This window comes from Delphinus delphis, chromosome 7, assembly GCF_949987515.2.
Source record: "Delphinus delphis chromosome 7, mDelDel1.2, whole genome shotgun sequence".
In the NCBI taxonomy this organism is placed as follows: domain Eukaryota; kingdom Metazoa; phylum Chordata; class Mammalia; order Artiodactyla; family Delphinidae; genus Delphinus; species Delphinus delphis.
Window position 1 is genome coordinate 18,296,149 of NC_082689.1, and position 19,904 is coordinate 18,316,052.

General features: G+C 59.5%; 1 protein-coding gene across 1 annotated transcript; it reads right to left on the reverse strand.

The window, feature by feature from the left end:
- Window positions 1–511: 511 nt before the first annotated feature.
- SLC4A3 (solute carrier family 4 member 3) lies at window positions 512–14,323 on the reverse strand. Its single transcript, XM_060015516.1, has 23 exons — window positions 14,085–14,323; window positions 13,785–13,926; window positions 13,289–13,454; window positions 12,401–12,678; window positions 12,128–12,243; window positions 11,519–11,718; window positions 9,755–9,903; window positions 9,424–9,604; window positions 8,812–8,947; window positions 8,348–8,531; window positions 7,835–7,934; window positions 7,201–7,385; window positions 6,301–6,526; window positions 5,874–6,092; window positions 5,417–5,565; window positions 5,040–5,234; window positions 4,395–4,613; window positions 3,947–4,036; window positions 3,255–3,421; window positions 2,300–2,553; window positions 1,808–1,977; window positions 1,478–1,651; window positions 512–840 (listed from the first exon to the last, which is right to left on the reverse strand). The coding sequence occupies exons 2-23, from the start codon at window positions 13,833–13,835 to the stop codon at window positions 763–765; spliced, it is 3,687 nt and encodes a 1,228-aa protein (XP_059871499.1). The 5' UTR covers window positions 13,836–13,926; window positions 14,085–14,323; the 3' UTR covers window positions 512–762.
- Between the last annotated feature and the right edge of the window lie 5,581 nt (window positions 14,324–19,904).

The following is a 19,904-nucleotide window of genomic DNA, read 5'->3' on the forward strand; positions in this document are numbered from 1 at the left end:
TGCCTCTCTTCTAAGCCTGGAGACTCTAAAATGGTCCAGGGACCCCAAAGCCAGCACGACCCTGGCGTCTAGGGGATTGGGCAGCTCCTGTCCCTGCCCTTTGGACTGCCAAGGATCAGGAAAAGAAAATAAATATTTTCCATTCCCCTCTGTAGCCCCACAGCCATTGGGACGCTCTGATTTCCCTAGTGGCTAAAGCAGAGCAACCTCCTCCCCCTCCCATCCCCCAACCTCCCCCTTCTAAGCAGGGGCTGGATTAACAGCGTGTGACCTTGAGCCAGACCTTGAGCCTCCAGCTCCTCAACTGTACTTGGGGGGGGGGGGGTCGAGGGGGTGCTGATAAGATCCAGCTCTGACCTTCTGTGGTCTTGATTCTCTCCCTTTCCTCCAAGAATTCTGTCCTTGCCTCAAAACTCTCCCTGATTTGGACGACCCTGAAAATAGAATTCTTCCAATTCCAGATGGATAAGTATGACCCGAGAAACCAGAGATGGAACCAAGAAAGTGAGGCAGACACAAGACAAGGAGTGTGGTTATAATGAGCTCAAAGCCTGTGCCGGTCTGGTCTGTGAAAGGGCCTGGGTGAGACGAGGTCAGTGCCCAGGGCAGAGTCAGGGGGCCACTCTAGTCGTGGCATCAGTAGTGGTTCCAGGCACATCTCTGGGTCATGACGAGCCCGCTGGCCCTAGGGCTGGGCTCTGACTGGGGCCTGGTGTCAATCACTAAGGTGTCGGGGTCTCCAAGGGGCACCATGGTGGAGGATCACACGGGCATGTGCAGCTCGTTGTACTCATCCTGGCCGTCCTCATCAAAGTTTGGTTCAGCATCTTCAGAGTCCAGCTGCAAAAGGGAGCAGAAGGTTGGGAGAGGCCGGGAAGCGGACTCACCGCCTCCCGCTCCCCAGCTCCTCCTTGGGCCGGCAGCCCTCACTGCCCCTAGACCTCTCCAAGCCTCACTGTCTACAGGGACTGTGGCCCCAGGTTGAAGCACTTCCCTCTGGCCAAAACCTTGAGGTCACCCCCCAGCGATACCTCCTAATAATAATAATGATGATAGCAGCTACCACACAGAAGCACTTTCCTGGGGCTCTGAGCTCCTGTGGTACCTTTGTACACTGTGCGTGGGCGGAGGATTTTCAAAAAGATGTCCCTTCCTCTAGCTGACAAAAACAGGGCTCAGAATGGATCTCAGCACCACCCCACGCCCGCTCATCCCTCAGCTGTGTGCCTTTGTTCAGGACACAGCTGTCTACAGCAGCCCTGTGCCTCTCTCACACCAAGGCACCGTTCTCATTGCTTTACCTGGAACTGTGTTTAATCCTCACCACGATCCTATAAGGGAGAATCTATTAGTAGCCCCGTCATACAGATGAAAATGAGATTTCGGAACGTTAGGTAATTTGTCTGTGGTCACACAACAGCAAAGACTGGCACCCAGGGCCCGAGCCCCTAAGACTGCCCCAAGCGCCTTCCCTTACCGCCTGTAGCTCCCTGTCCTGGAAGAGCCGGGGCAGGAGGCAACGCCTCAGGGGCACCGTGAGCAGCAGCAGGAAGGGAAAGGCGAGCGAGGCCGCCGTGGACTTGACCACCCAGAGCAGCGCGATGCAGCCCAGCTGGATGCACGTGAACAGGTGCATCCGCCAGGTCTTCACCTGGGGAACAGGCGTCAGGTCTCACCACATCTCTAGGAACTCGGGTCCCCAGGTCCCAGCTTATCCTTCAGAGTCCATCTCCAGCCCAGAGATCCCTCGGCCCTCCCGCCGCTCCCCATCACCCCGTCGCCCCACCTCTGTGCCTCCTGGCCCTACCTTGGTCACATAGGGCTGTTCGGGATGGTGTTTTGCTGGCATGAGTATGAGCAACAGACGCTGGGACAGCTGGATGCCAGACAGCGATGTGACCCCCATGTACAGGAAAATCCCAAAGAGCACAGCCAGTGGGATCCGGCGCAGCACAGCCCCCATGACAATGGACAGGCCTGGAGGAGGTGACACACACCTATGTGACCCCTCAGGCAGCCCCCGTGAGGATGGAAGGGCCTGGTGGGGAGGAGATGAGCCGGGCCTCATCACTGTGACCAAGAGAAGATGCAACAGGACAGAGAGCCAAGAAAGGGCTCAAGCAAAAAGGCACATGGAGTGTCAAGAAGCAGGTCTGGGGGTCAGAGCAGGGGCTAGTCACGATGCGTTTGGAAACTCAGAAGGGATCTGGGTCAAGCCTGGGATGGAGAAAGGATTTAAGGTCCAAGAACGCAAGTCTGGGGGGTGGGGACCGGGGCCGTGCAAGGTGGGCGCTCTCACCCACGAGGCTGGCGATGAGCACTCCAGTGACCCGCTGCTCCCGCACCTCCTGGATCTGGGGCTTCTCGCCGGGAGCAATGGCAGTGCGCATAACGGTCAGCGCGTTCACGTGGGTGACCGAGCGGACGGTGGCGGCCGTGAGCCAGGGCAACCCAAACAAGCCACAGAGCCCACCCAGGGAGCCGATGAGAAGCAGGTCCAGGTGGAAGCCGGAGCCTTTGAGCAGCCTCCGCGCCTTCTGGCTGACAATGAGCCTGCAGGGAGAGGATGGGAAGCGGGGGTGAGTCGGGGGCGGGGGGGTGGCCAGCGACAGGGTCAGGCACTCACAGCAGGGACGGTGTAGAGGGGACAGGACATGCAGAGCAGAACTCTCCCAGGACCTGCCCGCTTCCTCTTTCAAGTTCTCAAATTGAAGTTCTCATATTTAAGCAAATCTGAGGCAAATTCCCATACTGTGGATACTTAAAACACCACAAAAGCCAGATGCCAGCTCTCACCACATCATTGTGGTTTAACCAAAATGAGACACATGTGAGCGTCACTGAGAGAAAATGCTGCCAGGGTTTTCTGAGGACTGTCAAGTGCCACCCTGCAAGTGGTGGTGGTAACAGACAGATATCATGTCAAAGCACCACGGGGGGACTTCCCTGGCGGCGCAGTGGTTGAGAGTCCGCCTGCCGATGCAGGGGACGCGGGTTCGTGCCCCGGTCCGGGAGGATCCCACGTGCCGCGGAGCAGCTGGGCCCGTGAGCCATGGCCGCTGAGCCTGCGCGTCCAGAGCCTGTGCTCCGCAACGGGAGAGGCCGCGACAGTAAGAGGCCCGCGTACCGCAAAAAAAAAAAAAAAAAAAAAAAAAAAAAAAAAAAAAGCACAACGGGGAAACCACGCCCCAGGCCCACGGACACCCTCTGGCCGCCAATCCCACGGCTCCCCGCCCCGCCCCCAGCCCTCTCACGCGGTGATCTGTGTCTCCATGAAGATCAGGATGAGGACCAGGAGGGCGGGCACGGCGGCTGCCACCATCATCCAGGGCGGGAAAGGACGGGCGCTACCCAGGGGCGGGATGAACCATGTGCGCTTATGGGGGGAGGTCACTGAGAGTCCCGTGGGCACCGTCAGCTTCTGCATGACCAGAAGGAAGACCGGGTTCAGGGCCGCTAGCAACTCCACGTAGCAGCTGCTCCCACCCAGCTCTGTGTCTCCAGTACCAGGACTCCAGGGAATGTGGGTGTGAACAGGTTTGGGGAAAATCAGTTTTGTATCCTCCAAAGTCACTGTTCCTCCAAGGGGTCTGGCAGCGAATGAGGAAATGATATACCTTCTCCCTGAGCCCCGGAGCTGCCAGGAGACCTGCTGCAGGGGCACCTGTCATTCTGCCCCCAGTCCCACACCTGCTCCTCCAGGAGTCCTGACTAAGCGTCACACACAGCCCCAGACTCCCTGGCCGGCCTCCTCAGCTGGACCACACAGCTGCTTCTGAAACCCCCAGCCCACCCACCCCTGTGCAGCCCCAGCACGTAGCCATTCCACTAGGAAAGCAGGGTTCCAGCCCTGACCGGCTGCTGGCGCAATGGGGACATGTTATGGCCTGCCTCTCAAGGCCCTGGGGTGAGAACCGGCTGCCAGAGGGGGTCGGGACTCACTCACCTGTGTGTAGGTGTCTGTAATGGAGTAATCCACCAGGACCATCACCAGAATGGAGATGGGGATGCCGAAGTCCCCGATGATACGGCGAGCCTTGAGAGGGGCCAATGAGGGGAAGGGAGCAAAAGGTGGATGGAGCGGAGGGTCAGGAAACTAACATGGGGGTTTTTTACCCGGACCCCTCTTGGGCCTGAGCAGGAGCCAGAGGTCCCCTGACCTGTCCCTTTAAACCCCACAGGTGCCAGCCCAGCCCAGCCCAGGAGAGCATTCCTCTCCTGATTACACCTCTCTGAGGCTTCAGACAGGGGCAGAGGCTGCACAGACTTGGATGAGGTCTCCCATGACCGGGAGAAGGGGACAGCCCCTCTCTCGAGCGGAGCCTGGCAGAGACAGCAGGAACCGAGGGACACCCACAGGGGGTCCACAGGCCCTACTCCCGCTGGCCACGCACCTTGCCACCCAGGAAGCGGCTGTTTCTGAACTTGCGCAGGAAGAAGGCAATGAGGAAGGTCCCGAGCATGAGGATGAGGGACAGCAGAGCCGTGTTGGGTTGGTTCCTGGGGCCCGGCGGCCCCTCGGTGGGCGGCAGGGCACTCACATTCAGGTCCAGCTCAGAAGCCAGGGCTCCCGCAGGGGGGTAGAATGGCAGCAGTGGGTGCTCCGTGAACACCTGTGTGGGTTACGAGGTTGCCCTAGTGCTCACCTGGGCAGGTGCCTGATTTCATAGCATCAGTACACCTGTGAGGGAGAGGGCTGGCCCCTCCCACACCTGACCGGGCAACATAACACAGGACATGCAGCTCCCTCTCACACACAGACGCCCTTCCTCTACATACAGTGACCCAAGGACCCCAGACCCGTAGCCCTGACAACGCCCCCTTTCCGTCCCATACCTGTTCAGGTGAATCCTGGACTTCAAACCTCTGGGTTTGACTCCCTGCCCTTCAGCTCAGACGTAGCCCTAGGGCGTCCTCAACCCCCAGGCCCACAGCCTACAGAGCCTTCCTCCTCGTCCCTCCTCCCCCCAGGCTCTCCTTCCCAGGGTGCTGCCCAGCCCCCACCTACACCCACCCCCCCAAGACCTCTCAGGGCCCACCTTGTAGAGCTTGTGGAAGGTCTCATAGATGAAAATGAGAGAGATGAGGAAGGCGAAGATCTCCTGGGTGAAGGGTGAGATGTAGCGGACCAGGAAGCTGCCTTCCGCGGCCACCAGGGCAAGAACAAAGACCACCAGCCAGAGGCCAACCCACACCCGGCCTGTGAGGTACTCCAGGCCCTGGGCTCGGCAGAACTGGAGGGCGGGAGAGAGAGGCGGTCACCACAGCCATCTGACCCGGCCCTCGGGGCCCCACGGGACGGGCAGGAGGTGCACCCCGAGGGAGAGGAGGGGGAAAGACCGCAGGGGCCCATGCCCTGGGCCAGGGGCACAGGGTGGAGCAGGTGAGCCCTGGGGAGGGGCAGGGTGGCTGTCACCTTGAAGAAGGCTTCTTCGAAGACGAGCAGTGGCCCCGAGAAGCCGACCACAAGCAGCGGCTGGGCCCCCAGCAGAGAGAAGAGGACACCGAGCACAGCCGTGGACACGATCAGCTCAGACACACCCATCAGTCCTTCTGTCTTCTCCCCTGGGGCGGGCGAGGGTCAGTGGGACGGCCCTGGCCTGGCTCTTTCTACCTGGCCCCTCTTTCTCGTCTAGTTTCCCCTAACCTGGGGACCCAAGAAAAATGGAGCAGCTCCCCAGAGTGGTAGCTAGGGACCCTCACCACTCTCAGCCCTCCTGCCTCTCACCACCAGCCCCCCACCCCGGATCTCCCACCCCTTGCACCCACCCCCTCTCACTTTACTGTCATCCCAGAAGTGACCACTGGGACACCCTGACCCAGCAACCCTGCAGATGACAGTGAGCCCCCTCACCTCTCCTCCCGCCCCTCACCTAGCAGCCCCCCGAAGGTGATGGCGGGACTGAGGGCGGCGAAGTAGATGAAGAGCACGGCAGCCACGCACTGGGAGTGCAGGGCGTCCCGCAGGTCGCTAGGGTAGTGCGGGTACCGGCGCTTCACGTCCCGGACAAGCCCCCCAAACACCGAGCCAGTGCGCAGCAGGGGGTCGTCGTCAGGGGGCACCTCGGAGCCCCCTAAGTCCATCGCCAGCTCTGGGGGAACAAGAGGCTGCTGGAACCTCGTGCTTGGAGCAGGCCCTGGGCCCAATCCTTCCCAGCCTGGGACGCAGTGCAGAAACCTGGGTCAGGGATTGGAAGCTGACGTGCAGGGCTCAAGAGTCGGGATGGGGCTGGGGTCAGAGCCGTGGGAGCCGCGGAGGGGGCATAGGTTCAGGGGGCTCCGGGCCCCAAAGGGTCTGACCTTTCCCAGGGGCCACGTAGCCGCCCTGGGTGGTCATCTCAACTTTGGTCTGCTCCCGCTCCCGCCGCTTCCTGAGCAGCTCGCGCTGGAAGGCAGCCACGGAGCGCAGCAGGTCTCGGCCCTCCACCTCGGACGGGGGGATCACGATGCTGCCGTCCAGGAACTCGCTGATGGCGCTCAGGAGGTCCTGCCTGTCATCCGCCTGATAGGCAGCATCGTGGAATAGCTGGAGGCAGGAAAGCCAGGGACTGAGCCCACAGCCCAGGGAGGCCCTGGGAGGGGGCGCTTCGGGGAGGAGGTGTTGGGCCATCAGAGACCCAGAGGCAAGGTGGACGTTCAGCCACATCCACAGGTCCAGTCCACTTGTCAAAACTCTGGCTCATGTCCCTGCTGGCCGGCAGGCAGCCACGGCCCTGAACACCTCCCAAACCCCCATGACTGCCCGCGCTCTTCCCCTGGGAGCCTCCAGACTTTTCCACAATGCAACAACTGAAGGGATGACGCCTGGCATAGCGTTACCAATCCAATCTCCATCCTCACTGGAGAGTGCCCACATCCTGTTGGTTGGGAAATATTTCGAACATCACCCCTGGCTAGAGGACCCTCCTGTCCAAGTCCAGCTTCCCTTTCGAGTCTCATGTCACATCCAAAGCTTCAGCGTCTGGGCTTCTTCGTTCCGGCATCCACCTCCCTGTCCCCTCCCATAGCCCCAGCCCAAGGCTCCCTTTTCCCCCTCAGCTCACCCCTCCCTCCACCACTCCAGAGCGCTGCCTCCACCCCGAAGGGCCACTAGCACCCCTGTACCCATGGATACCACTGGGGGCAGCGCGTGGGACAGAGAACAAGCAGGGCTCAGGGGAACAGGCCTAGAACGCCCAGCCTGGGGGCTGCCGGACCCACCTTGTCAGACATGAGGGTGGCAATAGAGCGCCCAAGCTCGTGATAGTCAGTGCTGGTGTGGCCGGGCCCCAGCATCACGAAGAGAAAGCGAACCGGCACGGGGACCTCAAGCACAGACTCCAAGAGTACAGCTTCGTTCAGGCGCACAAAGGCTGCCGCTGGCTGCTCCAAGAAAGGCACACAGCCTGGGGGGACAGAAAGGCACAGGGTGCTGGGCAAAGGGGAGCAGTCAAGGCAGGCCCTGGGGGGATATCTGGGGCCATGATGTACAGTTGAGCAGGTTGTGCACTGCACAAAGAAACCCCAATCTAAAGAAGCCCTATTTGCTTATATGTCTGTACATTTATTACAATTTACCAGCAGATGGAAATCAAGGGTATTGAGGAAGGGGTGCTTTTTCCTAATTCTCACAACAGTGTTATATGGACTAGAAGCAATCCAAGATAGCAGAAAACTGGATGGGAAGCAGGCAGAGGATTAGGGAAGATGGGTTGAGAGAAAGACCAGGGGCAAGGTGGGGGCCTGGTTGGGGATGGACGAGGCAGCCTGCAGGCCAGAGCTCAAGACAAGCAGACCGTGGTGGGGGCATCAACGCCCTGTAGCCCACATGCCCCCAGGGCCCAGCCCTCCTTACCCACGAGCACAACAGTAGCCTCAGCATCTTCAGGGATCTTCTCCAGCAGCTTCAGGCTTTTCCCCCGGTGACCATCTCCCCCAGGCATGTGGAGGGGCTTCTGAGGACGCAGAACTGGAATAGGGCTGGGACCCAGACCGGAGGCCATGGCAGGCCCTCCCATCCCTTGTTCCAGGCCTGGACTCTGCCCACCAACCCCTGGATCTGGGCCCTGCTTTCTCCGTCCCCAGCCAGGGTGGAGACTACTGGTGAAGTGCCCCACAGCAGGATCTGGACCCTCCTCCATCTCAGCCTTACCTTGTTTAAATGGCTCCCCTGGGTCTGCCCCGTCATCCCCTTTAAAATTTCTGTTTCTCCAGGGCAGGGGTCCCTCCTGAATGTATGTCCCCCACATCCCTAGTATGGTGCCCGGCAACCAACCTTCCTGACCCACTCAATGAAGCCATCCGTGGCCTCCACTGAAACTGGAAGCCCTCCTCATCCCCCAGCCCAGGTCAGAGCAAGGTGACTGACCTCCTTGGCCTCAGGGTCATGAGGCCAGAGTGGGGCTGGCTCCCCCAGGTCATCAGCCACGGTAGGCACTGCACCATCGGGGCCATGGCTGGGGGTTGGGTGATGATTCCCTAGGACCGAGTTCACGCTGGAACTGGACGCATTTCGGGGAAAGAAGCCACTGTCCTTGTCATCATTGGGATGGCTGGGGAGAGGGCAGAGGGGGCAAGGCAGGTTAGGAAGACAGCCCCTTGGTGGCCTGAGGTCATGAGGAAATGAGAAACGGAGGGTCAGGGCCTCCATCCTTTTTGCCTCAATGTAAGAAGGAACTTTCTAACGGTTGGTACTGTCCAAAGATAAAGAAGGAATGAGCTCCCCATCATTTGGGGTATTCAAGCAGAGGCTCGAGAGCCACTCAGTAGAGTCTGTGCTCCTGGAAGGCAGCTGAACCTGAAGGCGCCCTCCCAGGCGCCCCACCCTGGCACCTGTGTTTCAGCAGCAGGGTGCGAAGGACACTGGCCCTGTCCTCCGGCCGGATCTGGTCAGACACAATCATGGTCTCCACCACGAGGTGTGCGATGCCTGGCAGAGTGGTCTGCTCCAGGTCCAGGAGGGCAGCTCCTGGGGGCACAGTCAGGGGAGGGAGCACGGTCCCGTCAGATAGAAAAATACCACCCCCCAGCGGCTTGCTCCCCAAGGGCAGGCAGACATGCTGGGTGAGCCAAGCATCTGATGTGCCCAGGTGCATACACAGCTCCATGTGGCCACAGCCCAGCCCGAGAGGATGCAAAAAGAGAGCACGGGGTGAGGGCACAGCCCCTCCTTGCCCAGAGAGGGGGTCATCTGTTGATTTACTGCATGTGGGCAGATACCTGCTGTGCCCCAGGTACAGTGCTAGGTACCTGGGCAGTCCCACCCCTCAGAGCTTATGGCTGTGCAGGCAGCTGGACCCCATGTCCCCAGAGTGGCAGCCAGACCTCACCTGGCCCCAGGGCTCCAGGGAGCAGTCCCTGGAGCTGGGCAGCCCAGCACAGGCCGAGCTCTGTGGTTTGTGAAGAGGGCCTGCGGCTCTCGGGACAGGTCTGCAGGGCCCCTACCGTGGGCGATGGTCCTCCGGAGCTCCAGCAGGCTGCGGAAGGAGAGCGAGGCCACGTGCGGCTTCCCCCAGCGCTCCGTCTCTTCCTCCACGTCCTCTTCAAACTTGATCCAGCGAGCCGTCTCCCGCCAGTGGGGCTCCTGGCTGCGGTCCAGCATCAGCTCATTCAGCTCCACAAACACCTGGGGTGGGCGCCAAGGGTGAAGGCCTGGGAGCCGCCAGGTGGGACCGGCTGTCCTGGGGACATGGCGATGGGCCAGGCAGGGAGGGAGGGAGAAGGGGGGAGGAGAGGCGAGAAGAATCCAAAGGCCCACTTCCTCGGGGCCTGGTACCTCATGAGGCCTCCGGTCCAGCTGCTGCTTCTTCTTCTTCCTGCGCAGGATGGGGGCCAGGCCACTGGGGCTGCCCCTCCCGCCCTGCATCCGAGACGGCTTCTTTACCAGGTGCCGGCGCACGCCAGGGTTGTCCTCCAGCCGGTGACCTGCGGAGAAGATGGGCTTGGCGGTCCCAGGGTTCCAGCTCAGGGCCTCGGGGTCATTGCCAGCCCCTCCAGCTCTGCCCAGCCATTCTACTCGGGGCGGGGGGGGGTGCCACAGTCACCCAGGGACCATGCCGACAAAACCATATCGTCCAGCTGGGCCATTTCATACATAAGGAGACTGAGGCCCAGAGAGGGGAAAGGACTAGTCCAAAGTCACACAGGGAGACTGGCTAAGCCACAGTAAAAAGGCAGACTCCCAACTCAGTCCACAGCCCCGGTCACGGCCACTGCCTCTTACTCGGCAGTGCCAGGACCCACATTAAGTCACCAGGCCCCGCACCCTCGGCACCTTCCCTGTGCCCCTCGGCACCCATGTGTACTCCCCCATGGGTACACATCCAGACGGACTCAGGCAGAGCTTCTCTCCCTTCCTTCCCATCTGCCCCTTCCAGGCCCACAGCTGGGGGAAGGCCAGCAGCCCAGTTACTCACAAGCTGGTCCGCCCACCATGGGGCTCAGCTGGCCCCTGATGGATTCCCACAGGTCATAGTCCTCAAGGTCCAGCACAAACATCTCTAAGTCCTCTGAGGCCAGCGAGTCTCGAGGGCTGGGGGCTGGAGCCCTCTGAGGGCTCTGACCCTCAGCGTCCCCGGGCCCAGGGCTCAGTGCCCTGTTGGGCTCTGTGACCTCCTCCAGCGGGCTCATCATTCCCCAGATGGCCAAGGCCTCAGCCCCTGTTCCTTCCTAGAGCCCCGGCTCTCCTGAGAGGCAGGAGCCTGGACAGCAGTGGTCTTGGTCCAACCAGAGCTTGAAGATGGCCGGGCCTCCTGACCCCGACTCCCCAGGTCCCCAGGCCTGCTCCCTGCTGCTTCCAGCCTGCACCCTAGGTCTGTAAACATGCCCTCCCCCTGACCACCCCCCATCCCACCGCTGCTGCCACCGCCGCTGCTGCTGCTGCTGCCATCGGATTGTTCCTGTCCCTGTCCTCAGGCCCTGGCAACTTTCCATGACGTATTGCACTCAGAGCCCTCCCCCCTCCCACCCCACCCCTGCACACACTGTGGTTCCAAGGGGGAGGAGGGCGGGGTCGGTGATGCCCCTGGCTGGGCACAGAGCCCCATGGGTGCGGACAGGTGGCACAGAAACCAGGGCACTGATAAGACGGAAGGAACGTGCCGAGATCACAGCCAGGCCCGGCCGAGGGTGGTGTGATGGGAGTAGGAGGCTCCTGACACAGGGAGAGGCAGGGCCTGGTGGAGTGGCTGGGACTCAGGGCCCTGGTTCCAAGCGGGTAAAAAGAGTTTGCCCCGAGAAGAGGAGCGTCGGAGGAGGGGGGGTACAATGATGTCTCCAAACGTCGTGTGGAAAAAGGGCTGCCTTATTCCAGGGGTGACTCAGAGGACACAACCAGGACGGAAGGGCAAAGGCATCATGAGGGGAAGTCTCAGCTCTGGCACCCGAGGCATGGCTTGGTTAGGTAGTGAGTTCCCCATCACTGGCCACATTCCAGCAGACAGGGATACCGCAGAGGAGCTCAGCCCTGGGTGGGGGAGAACACAGAGCCTCTCCAAGGTCCCTCACAGGCTGGGCACCCCTGGAAGTGGGTGTCACTCACTCTTCATGTCGTCCAGGTCCGCGGAGCCCAGCATCTGGGCCTCCGCCTCATCAGTGGGCACCTGCTGCTCCGGGCCACCCGGGCTGCCCAGGGCACTGCCTGGGCATAGCCGTTCCCGCAGGTCATAGCTGGCTGACGGGCTCCGTGGCCGACTCTTCTCTCCGGCGACTCGGGAGACCCGGGCCCGGGGACTAGGGGAGCTGAGGAGGCAACACGGCAGCCTTGAAACTGGCAGGGACCCTCGGTGGAGGTGGGCCAGGAGAGGGGGTTCCTCTGCCCTCCCCCAGCTTGGGGCAGGGCCTGGAGAGGCCCCCTGGGGACTACACACAGGCTCCTCCTGAGCAGAGAGAAAAGCTTACCTCCACCTTCCTGCCCCCGTTGCACTGGTCCCCAGTTCCTCTTTGTCCCCATCCTCCTTTTCACCCAGACACCCTCTCTCTCCTGGAGGACTCTCCCTGCCCGCCCTCTGGTGCTCTCCTCCTTGCCAATCATGCAGAGAAGGGGCACGCCCTCCCCGGCTCCTCCGCCCCGCCTCCTTTCCTCCTAGCTTCTCCACTGGGGTCAGGAAGGAGCCTGGGACCTGCTCTCGGCTGGGCTGGAGGCCAGTACCTGACCGAGTGCTGGGGGCTCTTGTCGGAGCGCGGGCCCACCGCGGGCAGGGGCTTGGTGAAGGCGGCCCTCCCCGAGAGGCCGGGACTGTCGTCCTCGTCACTTCCAATGGAGAACTGTGGATAAACCCCGTGTGACCTGGGTCCCTGCCCTGACTCAGCCCCAATACCCCACTCAGCCCCGCCTCCCCCAACCCTGCCGGGCCTCCCCTCCCCCCTCCAGGCCTCCCCTCCTCTCCCTGAGCAGCCAGCCCTCCCTGGGGACAGACCTTACCTTTGCTTTGGGTGGGGACCCTGCGGGTGGAGGTTCTACAGGCTCTGCCTCAGACTCCCCTTCCTCTTCCTCCTCCTCTTCCTCCTCCTCATCCACTCCGGCTCCCCCCTCCTCCTGGATGGGAGGGGTCCCCTCAGAGGGGGGAGCAGAGGTTCTCTCCTTCTTCCTCTTCCTCCTGGTTTGCCGGGCAGAGGTGGCGGGCAGTCGCCGCAGCTTGTGGGGTGGAGGCAGGCGCACCGAGAGCGGGTGGTGGGTGTGGTGGGATGTGTGCCGGTGAACTGGGGGTGCAGGAGAGCTGGTTGGGGCCCCCACAGCAGAAGGGGGCCCCTCACCACCCTAGGGACACATGCCTTATTCTAGCTCAAGGCCTCAAACAAGGGCACCCTAGTCCTTCCTCCAGAGTCAGGCTCCCCCCAACACCTGTACCCATAGCCTGTCATTGGGAAGGCCTGGTAGAGTCGGGGGGATGGAGTGATGGAGAGGGGAGGTTGTGACAGGGAGGATGCGGGGATGAGAGGACAGGACACAGCAAGGAAGGGAAAGGTAGAGTCAGCAGAGCTAAGGAGGGGAGGAGAGGTGGCAGAGAGACGAGAGCAGGGCCAGAGGTATGACAGAGCCTTGAGGAAGATGAAGGTCACCAAGGGAGGCCTCAGGCCCATCTCCCTACATCTCCCCTGTGTCTGGGGCTCAGCTCCCCTAGCAGGCAGACAGGTGATGGGTAAGTGAGGCAGGATGACTTAACATGGCATGGTGGCCCAGCACAGCATCCAGCACAGCATCCAGCATAAGATGACACCGGGTGACCAAGCCAGTGGTGAGCACGGTGATGGTGGCAATGAAGGTGATGGCGGTGAGGGCGGCCACACTAGGGGTCCCCAGGCTACCCACACTCAAAGTCCCGCTCGCTGTAGCTGCGGCTGGGCTTCTTGGGGTCCCAGGCCGGGGGCTTGTTGATGAGGTCCCCAAACCTGCTCACAGCCAAGGTCTTGCCCAAGTCATCATCCTCCTCCTCCATGTCTGGACTCAGAGGGGGCTCCTCCAAGGGCACCCGGACCTGCAAACCCAACAGCCTCTTCTAAGGAACCCTGACGCATGAACGCCACACACCCACCCCAACTCCAAGCCCTAGGTGGAGATGGGGGAGACCAGCAGACTCGTCTTCTACTCCCTGTGGCCCAGGCTGGGGTCAACCTCCCAGGCTTCCAGGGCTTGGGAGGAGAGGGGGCAACAGACCCGAGAAATACCAAAAGACCCCCTCTTTCTCCGTATCTCCCGCCCAGCTCTACCCCTGGATCTGGGGGTCCCAGGGTCGACCAGAAGACCCCCCTATCCTCCTTGAGGTCCCTCCCCCTCCTCTTCTCCCACCCCCGCGAGCGTCAGTCACCTGGGGTAGGGGGGAGGCGCCCCCGGGCGGCGGAATCACTCCATTGGCCATGTCCGGAGAGGCGGCTTGGGGGGACTTTGACTCACTGAGGGACCCGTGACCCGGGTGAGAAGAGGGCGCTGCGCGGACCTAATGGGGAGCCCTGGGGGAGGAGGGCGGGGTCAGGAGCCTCGCGCGGCCGCCCCCCCCTCCCCCTCCCCGGAGCTGGATCCCCCGCCCGCCCGAGCGCCCATCGAGGCCCCGCCGCGCCCGGGATGCCCCGGGGCCCGGCCCGCCGCTCCCCGCCCCGCCCTGCGGTACCTCGGGGCTCCGGAGCGTGCGGGGCTCGGGCCGACCGCCGCGCCCCATCTCCTTCCCGCGCTCGCCCCGGGGCCTGTCGCTGCGCAGGGCCGGACGGCCTGGGGGCGCCCGCGGCGGCAGCGAGCCTGGCGGGCTGGGCGGACGCAGGCGCCGGAGCCCGCAGCCCGCGGCTCCACCTCCTCTCGCTCGGCTCCGCAGCTCCGCCGCCGCCGCCGCCGCCGGGCCGCACAATGGGAGCGGGCGGGCGGTGACTCACCCCGCCCCGGCCGGCCCGGCCCCCACGCGTGGGCCCCCGCAGGACCCCACCTGCCCCGCAATCCCTTCTCCGGCGCCCCACGCGTTGCCGAAGGCGGGTGCGCCGCCCTCCACTCCCACAATCCCCAGATGCACGCACCACCTTCCTTTTAGCCTCCTCTCCCCGCAAGAGCCGTGGAGGCGACCCCTCCGCAGACGCCAGCCCCTCCAATCTTGGGAACTGAGCACGCAGGCCTACGGGAACACCCACCACCTGTCCCTTCGGTTCCGGTATAGCCTCAGATGCCTGGCTTCTGCCACCAGGCAGCGCCCAACATTTGACCTTGGCAGTTACCTCCCTGGCCTCGGTTTCCTCAACGTAGCCAGAGGGGCCTGGAAACGGGGTGTTCCGAAGTTCCATCCAGCTCTAAGATTCTGCACCTCAGTTTCTACACCCTCTCTCCCCCTCCTCCACCCCCCTAGGTCACATCTCCTTTTCCAAGGGCAAAGGTGTTTGGAAGGAACGACTGGATCCCAATTTGACCTTCTGGGGGTCTCGCTGAAACTGAGCATGCCATGTCCCTAACAACCCCTCATAATAGCTGGTGGAGTCACGTCCCTGAATCCTGAGGAGAACTTAGGAGGATGCTGGGGGAGAACCCAGGGTGGAGCTGCTGGGTAGGAGAGGGGCCAGGCCCAGGAGAGAGAAACCAACGCCTGCCCCGGTGGGGGCGGGGGGGGAGGGGCAGGGGATGACAGGATGCTGGACACGATGGTCTCTGTGTGGGGAAGAGGTTTAACCCTGTGACCTTGGGCATGTAATTTACCCTCTCCCAGCCCTGTCCTCACCTGGGTCTCAGCTCAACCTGAGGGAAGATTCTCTTCGTTCGGAGCCGTCAGGGGGAAGAGGGGAAGGCAGCTAGTATCTGCTGAGCCCTTGGCTTTGCACCCGCAGCCCCGTGCTGGGCCCTCTCCATACTCATCCTGGCTTCACCACAACAGAGATTCATGGAGCCTTGTTACCCTGCCATGGTCACAGCTGGGAAGCTGGCTGCTGACAGGGCATCATGGGTGTATGTCCCAGCCACAGCCGTTTACCGCTCCAAGCCTCTTTCAGGGAAAGAGATGTGCTCGGCCTCCCCGTCTCAAAGGGTGTGCAGAGCATGAACCATAAGGCCCACCTGAGAGCCAGCTGTGTGTAAGTAGAGTGTGTGAATTGTGCCCCAAAACTCAGGATGTGAGACCCATCTGTTATGGGTTGAATTGTGTGTCCCTCTCCACCACACACACACACACACACACACACACACACACACACACACACACACACACACACACACACACACACGCCACCAGTTCATAGGTTGAAATCCCAACCCCCAGTACCTCCGAAGGTGACCTTATTTGGAAATGAGGTCATACTGGGGTGGGGTGGGGTGGGCTCCTTTCCCAATATGAATGGTGTCCTTCTAAAAAGGGGAAATATGGACACAGACATACTCAGGGAGAACACCAATGTGAAGATTGGAGTTGTGCTGCCACAAGCCCAGGAACTACCAGAGGCTGAGAGAGAGGCTTGGAACAGATCCTTCCCTTGGGCCTTCAGAGGGAACAGGGCCCTGCTGGCATCTTGATCTCAGACTTCCAGCCTCCAGAACTGTGAGACAACAGATTTCTGTTGTTTAGGCTGCTCTGTTCGTGGACCTTTGTTACAGCAGCCCTAGCACACTAATACACGGCCCAATCCCTTATCGCTCTGAGCTAGGTAACGCGGTTCCAAGTCTCTACCTTGAGCGTTTCGGCAGGGCATGCCCTTGCTCAGAGACACACAGGAGACTTGGAGTTCCCCGATTGGGAACCTTTCCCAGGGCTCTCTGACCTTCAGTCTACCTTTGACACCTTTGTCCTGCTCATGGCCCCCGTCCCTGTCTTCTAGCCTGTAAAGTCGGACAGCACCTGCTTTAAAACCAAGACAGCCTGGGGAGGGTCTTGCCAGCCTGGGTCCTGGACATTGATGCCTTACCACCCGACTCATCCCTCTGAGGCCCCACCCTCCCCAGGAAACAGCCTGAGCCCAAGCCTCGTCTTCCTGGGGTCCTCAGAGTCCCATTCTCTTCCCAGCTGGGGAGTCCCCCCACCCCATGCCCAGTCAGCAGCTTTGATCTCTAGCTTTGCAAGCCCCTTCCTCTATCCCCTAACCCCTGGGGAGTGAGATGGAGTGAAATCTCCCCTCAAAGGATCTCTAGACACCCATGCTCATCTCTCCTTCCAGGGTGGAGAAAGAGATGCTGATGGCCCCAGTTGTTTCATACCAACTCATCCTATTAGACAGCAGTGTGTGCCTTCGTTATTCCCACTCAGATCTGCTGGCATCCGGGAGGCTTTTTCACTGTGCATCTGTAATTGTCAGTCCCCTGCGGAAAGTGCCCGATGAGGTCTTCATTCCTATGACAAAAGAGTGCTCCTTGCATGCACAAAGGATGGCCACTCTGTATGCATGTCGTGTGTGTGTGTGTGTGTGTGTGTGTGTGTGTGTGTGTGTATGGTGGAGGTTTTGTTGCCCAATGATAGGAGACAGAGGCTCTGGTGATGTGGCTGCTCATTATTCCCAGCTCTCTCTTCCTCCCCAAACTACCACCTAATATTCACTATTCCCTTTAATAAATTCCTTTCCAGCTTAGAGTAGCTGCCGTTTGCAGCTCGGCGTCCTGACTGATAGAATCAGAGAAACGGGGTCTGAGTCCAGGGCACGAGCTGTACAGGCACCAGGCATTAATGGTACCAATGTCACGGAGCTGGGGGAGAGCAAGAGAGAGAATAATATCCTATTAGCAGGCCCGGGTAACCCCTGCCTCTCTTATTACGACGTCATTCCTCACCAACTCCATCCTTCAGTCCTAAAGATAACAACCATGATCATCTTATTACCTTAAATTTCGGCACAAGCCACTTTAATATTCATATTCTCATGAGCTCACAGCAACCCTCTAAGGTAGAGCATCTTTTTTTTTGTTTTTTGCGGTACGCGGGCCTCTCACTGTTGTGGCCTCTCCCTTTGTGGAGCACAGGCTCCGGACGCACAGGCTCAGCGGCCATGGCTCACGGGCCCAGCCGCTCCGCGGCATGTGGGATCTTCCCGGACCGGGGCACGAACACATGTCCCCTGCATCGGCAGGCGGACTCTCAACCACTGCGCCACCAGGGAAGCCTAAGGTAGAGCATCTTAATCGCATTTGACAGGTGAGAAGAATGAGGCTCAGGAAGTTTAAGTGACTTGGCCAAGGTCCAAGGCTCATAGGCAGCATAACGGAGGACCGAACCCAAGGGCTTCTGGCTTCATGTCTCGTGTTTATCCACACACCCACAGCGCCCCGTGCCCACCCCCACCACGCCTTGGTGCCTTCCCACAAGTGTTAAACTTTCCGTGCCATGAGCACAAACTGAAATATACCACTCGCTCCGCGGATGAGTTTTTTAAAGAGACTTCCTCTTTGCTACTAGAAGCCATATAGGGGAGTGATCAAGCAGCACAAGTTCTTAGCCCAGCTCTGCCATTGATACTTGCATGACCTGGAGCAAGTTATTCACCCTCTATGGACCTCAGATTCCCCATCTGCAAAATGGCAGTAAGAACAGAGTTGTTGAGAGGATGACATGAGTTCATCTGTGTGAAACACTCAGACCAGTGCCTGGCGCATAGTAAGTGCTCAATAAACGCTAAGCTAGTTTCAATATTACTACAAATCAGAGACACAAAAGGCTCAGGTAACTTGAGATTTGAAAAATGATGAAATGTACACACCTGAAATAAGTAGAAGTTGGCTTATATCTCAAAGCGCAGTAAGTCTTCCAGCCAAACTGAAGATACCAACCACGCCAATTCAAAGAAGACAGAAAGATCCAAGATCTAACTCCATCAGGGTAGATTCTGACAGTCCTTGGCCAATGAACCAATCTTTGCAATTATAATCCTAACTTGGCAGGCTGAAGAGTTTCTGGAAGACGATAGGGTGTGGGTTCAGGTAGCCCCAGGTTGTCACTGAGACTGGCCTGGAATTCTTTCTTGCCAACGGTACCTCCTCCCTGTTTCCCAGAAGAGAGCACCCAGTGCCGTATGCTGTTGACTGGCCTCATGGTGAGTAAGACCTTATTTTATTTTTACTAGAGAAGTAACGTGGCTTTGATACAAAGCCTAGACTCTGGAGTTAGAGATACCGTATATAAATGCCAGTTCAATGCTTGGCACAGAATATGTGCTCAATAAATGTCATTCTTCTTATTTACTATTGTTGTTACTCTGCAGTGGTTTATCCTGTCATAATCCATGTGTCCATCAGTAAGCCTGGACTCAGTTTTGAAACAAACCCAATCCCAGGACAACACCGCCTGCCCTTGAAGTTTCTCTCGCCCTGCGGAGCCCACCTTTCAGCTCCAGAGGAATGGATTCATCTGTGCTAGGGTGACATTTTGACATATGAGTCTAGGTCCTTTCTTCTCCCCTAACCCCGCCCAAACAGTTAGCCTGCTTTGGATTTTGTCATTTGGGGGGAATGGGTGGGACGGAAAGCCAGCAAGCCTTTTTGCCTTTTGCTCATACAGAGCCGAAGTCTCAGGAAACCCAGGGAGGCTCGCAGAGGAAGAAAAAGAAAAGGTTAGCAAGACCCTCAGTGTCTTGGCCAGAAACTGGGGAGGGGAGGGAGGGGTGGAGGAGCCACCCTTTGCCCTCCCCGATCAGCAAAGCAGAAGGAGGTTACCCCCCGTTCCCCGAGATGGGGGGAGGTCAGTGAGTCCTGCCAACCCCATGGAATGGGGGCTTGAAATAAAAGGTTGTTTTGAAAATGTTTGTAATGTTTCTTTCACTCCCAAGTGTGTAAACTGAGACCCACACACTCACTCTACACTCTACTCCAGGTGTTGGGTATACATCAGTGAAGAAAATCTGACATGGTCCCTGCCCTGGGGCAGCTTACAGACAACAAACAAGCAAAAACATAAATCATAATGATGACATGCAGCAAGCGCCACGGGGGGAAGCCCATTTACAGGGAACATTCATGTAGCAGAGTTAAGAATGTGCTCTGTAAAGAGGAGACAATTAAGCTAAGACCTGAAGGGTACGAAAGAATCAGCCATGCAAAGAGGGGTGAGTTGGGGAAGCAGGAGAAGCATCCCGGGCAGAAGGATGAGCTCGGGAAAGGCCCCGTGGCAGGAAAGGTTGGCATCTGCACAGGTATCTGGGTGCTGAGGGTCTGGATGGTGGTAGGATGCGGTATCCCTGGAACCTGGTGCCACAAGGGGGCAGATTGAAAAGGACTAGAGGGTAGGCACCCTGGAAGGTCTAAGAGGCAATAAGGTTTCAGAGAAAGAGAAGAAGGGCCGGCGTTGGAGATCCAGCATCCCCTTGGTGAGAATCACCTTGCTTAACCTGAGTCTCAGCTTTCTCCCCTGTAAACTAGAGATCACACTTTTCCCTCAAGGTTGTACCAAGTGCAATGATGTCAATGAAATGATTAGTACAAAGTAGATGCTCCAAAATGCTGTTAGGATGATAGTCTCTTTCCATAATCTTTCCTGTCCTCATGACCC

Bases quoted from the DNA above. Each gene is read 5' to 3' on its own strand.
- SLC4A3 (XM_060015516.1), bottom strand. From the start codon at position 13,835: ATGGCCAATGGAGTGATTCCGCCGCCCGGGGGCGCCTCCCCCCTACCC. The intron at 8,532-8,811 runs GTGCCAGGGTGG...CCCTCTCCCCAG, and splicing joins ACCCTGCTGCTGAAACACAG to CCATCCCAATGATGACAAGG. The intron at 6,093-6,300 runs GTCAGACCCTTT...TTGTTCCCCCAG, and splicing joins CTACGTGGCCCCTGGGAAAG to AGCTGGCGATGGACTTAGGG.